Source organism: Glandiceps talaboti, chromosome 11 (assembly GCF_964340395.1).
Source record: "Glandiceps talaboti chromosome 11, keGlaTala1.1, whole genome shotgun sequence".
NCBI lineage: Eukaryota > Metazoa > Hemichordata > Enteropneusta > Spengelidae > Glandiceps > Glandiceps talaboti.
The window spans coordinates 15,293,662-15,300,160 of record NC_135559.1 but is presented as its reverse complement, the minus strand read 5'-3'; the positions used below and the strand labels follow the sequence as shown (position 1 = coordinate 15,300,160).

At 38.0% G+C, this 6,499-nt stretch overlaps 1 protein-coding gene across 2 annotated transcripts; it reads left to right on the top strand.

The window, feature by feature from the left end:
* Positions 1 to 242: 242 nt before the first annotated feature.
* Positions 243 to 6,078, top strand: LOC144442346 (methylosome subunit pICln-like). 2 transcript variants are annotated; one of them, XM_078131663.1, is made up of 5 exons: positions 243 to 455; positions 1,348 to 1,586; positions 2,024 to 2,110; positions 3,535 to 3,717; positions 4,176 to 6,078. In XM_078131663.1, exons 1-5 carry the CDS (start codon positions 337 to 339, stop codon positions 4,247 to 4,249), a joined length of 702 nt encoding a protein of 233 aa, XP_077987789.1. In that variant the 5' UTR covers positions 243 to 336; the 3' UTR covers positions 4,250 to 6,078. The 2 variants fall into 2 exon arrangements, with proteins under 2 accessions (XP_077987789.1, XP_077987788.1); XM_078131662.1 differs by having other exon boundaries at positions 4,173 to 6,078.
* Positions 6,079 to 6,499: the final 421 nt, after the last annotated feature.

Genomic DNA, 6,499 nt, shown 5'->3' with positions numbered 1-6,499 from the left:
AAACTATGTTACGATTCCACCACCATCAGTTGAAACCAATTACCATGGTTACTACATGACATATGTAAAAGTTGTACTAAAACAACAAACCCGGGTCTAGCCGTGAAGTAGCTATCAAGCGTAAATAAAACGTGGTGAAGATGAAAATTCACATTTAACGAAGAGGGCGCAAAGTGTTTTGCATGCTGGGATTGAATGAAATGCGAACATGTGAGCGACTGCGCTGTGACCCAGAGCCCATGTGGTCGACGTTTTCATAACGTGTATTTGTTGTTTGTCAGCAACTAAAGTTTCACACTGTGGTTTTGCCGTCCAGCTACGAAAGGATCACTTGAAATGGTTATTATAACGTCCCTCCCGCCTCCCACAGAGGGTATAGTACACAAGGAGCAAAGAACATCAGCCAACTTGCAAGGAAGAGATATGGGATTAGGAACTCTATTTATTGCTGAAAGGTAAAGGCTTTCTCACTCAAGCTATGAAAATCAAACGAGAGGGAACATTTCGAAGTGAACGTGTGAACGTGTGAGCTGTTTACAATTTTGGAAAAAGCAAATTAGTATTACGAAATTAGCATATAACTGTTACACAGATTAACGTGTATTTGCATTTCTCACATGGAATTCGAAACAAACTCAATTTACAGCATATGCTACATAGCCATACATGATAACCATAGCCATAAGTTGGTAGGGAAATGTAAGACATGTCGAATTGTGTGTGTGTGTGTGTGTGTGTGTGTGTGGATGGGTGTTGGTACGGCCGTTGTATCGTGGACTACTCAAAATCTGTGATACATAAGTGAAATGTGGAGACCCAACCATCCATACAATTCTTAAAAATTGAGTAGACTGTAAGATACATCATGATCTAGTCCTGCTTGCATACGGAGGAATTCGGGACTCGATTCTGACAATTGTCCCTCCCCCTCAAGTCAGTAATACAGACTCGTGCACCGTCATGTAAGCAGGACTAATCATGATCATGTCATTTTACCCTCAGTAGTAGACACCTCATATCTCACAGATGAACTTAGGACTGGATTATTATTACGACATGAATAAGATAGACACCCACACCCACCCCCACCCCCACCCCCACACACAAACACACAGATAAGTTTAATTTGTATTGATTACTTTGAGTTGTCTAATCTTCAAATACAATGAGTAACACCGAAGTAAAGCACTTTCTCTATGTGCTACACTCATTTATAGCATTCATATCAAGTGTAAAAGTGCACTGTTTCAATTGGTTTATTTACAAGCACAGCATGTGGCCTTTCTAATGTGATCAATTAGCAATTTGGTATATGTCCTGAATTATTATCTTTCCTTATATTTACAGTAGGCTAGCCTGGACTGATACCAGTGGGAAAGGGTTTTCCTTGGAATATCCTGGAATATCGTTACATGCTGTATCACGAGACACATCGTCATTTCCACATGAATGTCTATATGTCATGGTAGATGCTAAAATAGAAGATAGTTCTGTGCTAGGCACAAAGGAGAATGACACAGAAGATGACGACGAAGATGAAGCTCAGATTACAGAGATCAGGTTTATCCCAGAAGATAAAGGCTCATGTAAGTTTGAGTATATAGATGTCAAGTTGTCAGTAATATTGAAAAATGAAAAAAATGTATATTTCAAAAAATGTATGTATGTCAAAGAGATACACGTAATTAATGGAGCAGATAACAGGGGCATCGTTCATATTGTGATACAAGCATGAAACTGTACAGGCACAGATGTTTTTAGTGTTTTGACATTTGAAAATCCAAAATGGCAGCCATTTTCTCCAAGATGGCCACCAAATCTACCATAAAAAAATCAATGAAGGAAGACAGTAAGTTTGGCCATGTTATTATCTTAGATTGTTATCAATAGAGGGTGCACTTTATTGAGAAGGTCCATCAGTGTTTTGTCCAGTTTTGTTGAACTGATTTAACATGTGATCTAATTAACAAACTCATTGAACAAATTTGTTCTCATTTATTTATGTATTCATATTTATTTTCAGTGGATGCAATGTTCGATGCCATGGCTGCATGTCAGTCACTTCATCCTGATGAAGACGATTCAAATTCAGAAGATTCAGAAAATTACGGTACGTGAACTGTGTTTGATGAGAAATGGTTGGACTTTACTCTACTCTCTATCAGTGGGGCAGACTATAATTTAATTGACACTCAATAGGGAACTTGCAATCCAGACTGAGCATGCTCAGATGCAAAGGACTATGGGATTGCCTGTAGCTATCGATTCGTAATACCTAATCTGGAGCTACCGATAAAATAAACCTCCCACAATGGTCAGGGTAACTATGAGTTGATCGTTCGTGGTTGCAAACAATGTAACAGTATTGTTTATGAATTCGTTAGTATTTATTATCACATTTCCCATGATGCAGCATTCAACATGGCGGGTTTGCAAGTTCCCTCTTGACTCGTTTAGAAATTCGATATCAAAAGCCAGGTATTCAATCCCAGGGTCTCACATTAGTTCTATCTTTTCATTGGAAACAGAGAAATCACATAATATAAAAAAATTGTTTTGTCCCTACTGAACAACAGTTTCACACACCTATTAATCCTAATCTGACACGGAGCTTTAAGTTTTAAAACATGTACCATTTCCTTGGTGATTATCTTTGCCTGTCAACACAATAACTTGTTGCCATGGTTACAAGCATCACCTAAAGAAACTAGTCTTTAGTGCACCAGGTTGATAACCATCAAGTGTGTACTAGAGACTTACAGATAGACATCGTACTTGTTCATGTGAAATTAGTTAACTGGTGAAAATTTTAATCTACATATTCTCAAACTTCGGACTCTTGGAAGGACCACAAAATAAGCCTTGAATATTACATATTGCAGGCAGCAAGTAGATGTAGTCTGATATATACATGCAATTGGACTGGTTGGAAATGTGTTGTCAAGGTTACATATTTTGACTGTTGGTTGGCTCTGACTTGCACAAGGGGAGAACTGTACAGAATCAAGAATAGTAACAGAAGGCCATCTCTATTCAAAATGAAACTCTTTGAATTGCAGTTATCAACAGTGAATTAAATTTGAGCAAAAATCATGAAATATTAATCAAAAATATTTTCAGGACAGATGCACTTTGGTATCACAAAAGTATGCATGTACCAAATTATATAGACTTTGAAGCTTGCACTATGTAGATATAGTCAAATTACTGAAAATTGTTAATTAGGCAACTGTATCATTATTATCCATAGGATGTTTACCAAAATCTAACCAGTTCTTGTAGCAAGTTTCATTAGAATTGATGCACAGTTATTTTTTAGATATACAGTGTCCACAGACTGAGAAATGGACGCACACACACACACACACACACACACACACACACACACACACACACACACACACACACACACACACACACACACACACACACACACACACACACACACATACAAAGCATAGCATTACACCTCTTACGGAAGGTACTAAAATGACAGATTTTGACTTTATACCAAATTCATATTTTTGGTTACAGAAGATGCAGATGAAGTAGGTGAAGGGGATGGTGAATGGTTTACTGGGGAAGAAGGTGTTGGACATCTGACAGCAGAAGGCCAGGCTACACTACAGAGGCTAGAAAACTTAATGACTACAGGGCATAGTAATCATACAGATGATATGGAGACAGGAGATCATACAAATACAACACAGACTACAGGTAAGCCAATCACAGGGCATCATATACATACAACACAAACTACAGGTAAGCCAATCACGGGAGATAACATGTACAGCAAACACCAAAGAGAGTGCCAAACAAAGCCAATCAAATATGTACATTATTCATTTTAAAAAAGTCTGCTTAAGTGCAAAATTAATCGGAAATTCAAGACATTTTATGACCTCAATTACTGCAGATATACTTTGCATATAGTAATTTTGTGAATCACAAACATTTCACTTTCAATGGTGATTATCTTTGCCTGTCAACACTACATATTGTTGCCATGGTTACAAGCATCACCTAAAATAACCAGTCTTACGTTTGCAAGGTTACACAAAATAACCATGTATTGTGAACTAGGACAGACATTTCGAATAAAGTCATAAAAATCAAACTCAAAATCACAATGTGTTTTTGCCAGATGATGATTTACCATTTGTATTTTTCAGCAGCATCAGGGACGGGGGAAACTGAAGCCATGGAAACCAGTGGAGGACAGTTTGATGATGCAGAGCCCGATCACTGACTTTCATCTATTTCATCACTGCCATGTGTGCTAGAAAGATACTCTCTACATCTCTACCTAGATGGACACTGCTGTTCCTGTCTCCATAGCAACAGCATCTGTAAACTACTGTTCCTCTGCAAGCAGTGAACAGTCAATTCACTGCCTGTAACTGTGTCTGAGGGAAATTCTGACCTGGACTGTAAAAACAAAAGGTTGGAAAAGATGACCTCTAGATGTCAGCATTTACAAGTTGTTGTATCATGTTGTATCAAAACTTTTTTTATGAAGTAGAACTATTTTGTAGCATTTCAGCCTTCTTTTTGTTATACAGCGATCAAATGGCCTTGTAGTGACCATTTGTGATCTGGTAGAAAGTGGCAAAGGGTATACTAGACTTTAGAAGAGTTCTTGCTCTAAGTATTGCCAATCATACATGCTATATTTAAACTTTTTTAACTCCCAATGTGGACCACTCAGAGCGGCTGTAGGAATAACCTCGGCCTGTTTTGAGTGAAACATTATTTAAGTGTCTACATCAAAGGTCTGGTCAATATTAAAGGATATCTATCCAGTCAGACCAATTGCATGTCTCACCTGACCGAACGACGACATAACATCATTACGCTGATGACATCTGAGTGATTCGGATGAACGCTACGTAGCAGCCTCAAAGACTACATTTAGATATTAAGTAACTTCACTATTACTGCTATATAAAATGGAGTCGAGGCCTTTCCAAAATTTGCTATGGTGGCGCTCTACTTCCTGTCTGTGTGTACCTTGGGTTATGCATAGTAGAGGTTACTTGGTTAGTCATAGGGCACTGCTGCTTTCCTCGATGTCTGAACAATAAAAAAAACATTCCTGATTTACATTTCTACAGAATACCAAGGGACAAAGCTCTTAAGAAATGGTACCATGAGGTGACGATACCCCCAATTTGAGCGAGGGCGCTGTATTCTCAATTTCCTACTTGTTTCACATGTTTATATTGTGTACAGTGTATAGTCTATGTCTATGTCTATGTCCTATAATGGATCAACTGGCTATGGGTAGACATTGCCATGTATGTAGTCTAGCTGCTAGACCTCGGGCTTTCTCTGAAAGGTTGAATCGAGCTCGAGGGCGAAGGGCTATCGCCCGCACTGGCAACCTTCGGTCACCTTTACAGCGAGTAGAATAGCCCGAGGGGTCTAGCACAAAGACTACCATGTATGATAATATTATAGCTTGCAAATCACTCTACCTGATTAACAACATATCAGTGTCTTGAAATATGTCCAAATTGTTAAATTTTGGAATCCCTTGCATATGGATATAGCAAAGCAATAAAGTTAATATTGTATCAATTTCAGACAAAGATGGGCCACGATCAGTGCCCACAAGCACCTACTTGTATCAAGCCCCATTTTGTAAACTTCATGTCATAGACGTGAACGCCCAAAACTTTTTTTGCCTACAGTTTCCAAAAATGTAAATATTTCTGGTTTCAGAAGAAAATTCTTGATAGTAGAACTTTAGAATTTGTACACAGAATGACATTTCTGTATATTTGATGAGTTCAAAAATATTGACTCCAAATCCTTGGGTTTTTTTCATGAAAATGTACTTATCTATAAATCAGAATTTGTCTTGAAACTTGGTGTTTCAAACACTCTAGTTGTATATTTAGACTGTTAGATGCACTGTGTCACTCGGCCATCACTGGCCTACTCTATCTGAAAGGGGTTGACCGATGTGAGAGGGCGCCCTGTCACAGTGTACCTTCAAACTATTGTATATCAGTTTATGTGAGTTTAATATACAACTTGTGAATTTTTCAAAGGACCTTTATACAAAGATAAAAGGTCTTTATAATAAGACATGTTATACATTATTGATATTAAAGAAAGTTTTTTTTCCATGAAACTTTGCGTGATCTTTGCTGCATTCTTGGATGTGTGTATTGTGCCTTCAGTGATGTTTGCTGCATTCTTGAATATGTGTACAATGTATCATGACTTCTGTCACGTTTCCTGCCTTCTGTGATGTTTGCTGGCATTCTTGGATGTGTGTATTGTGCATTCTGTGATCTTTGCTGCCTTCTGTGATGTGTGCTGCATTCTGTGATGTTTGCTGCATTCTTGGATGCATGAATTGTGCCTTCTGTGATGTTTGCTGCATTATGCCAGGTCTTTAATCACATTTGTTGTGTTGTGTTCTGAGATTTGTTACATTGTAATATGTCTTCAATAAAAGTTTGTTTTGTTGTGGTGTCATACCTGAGCT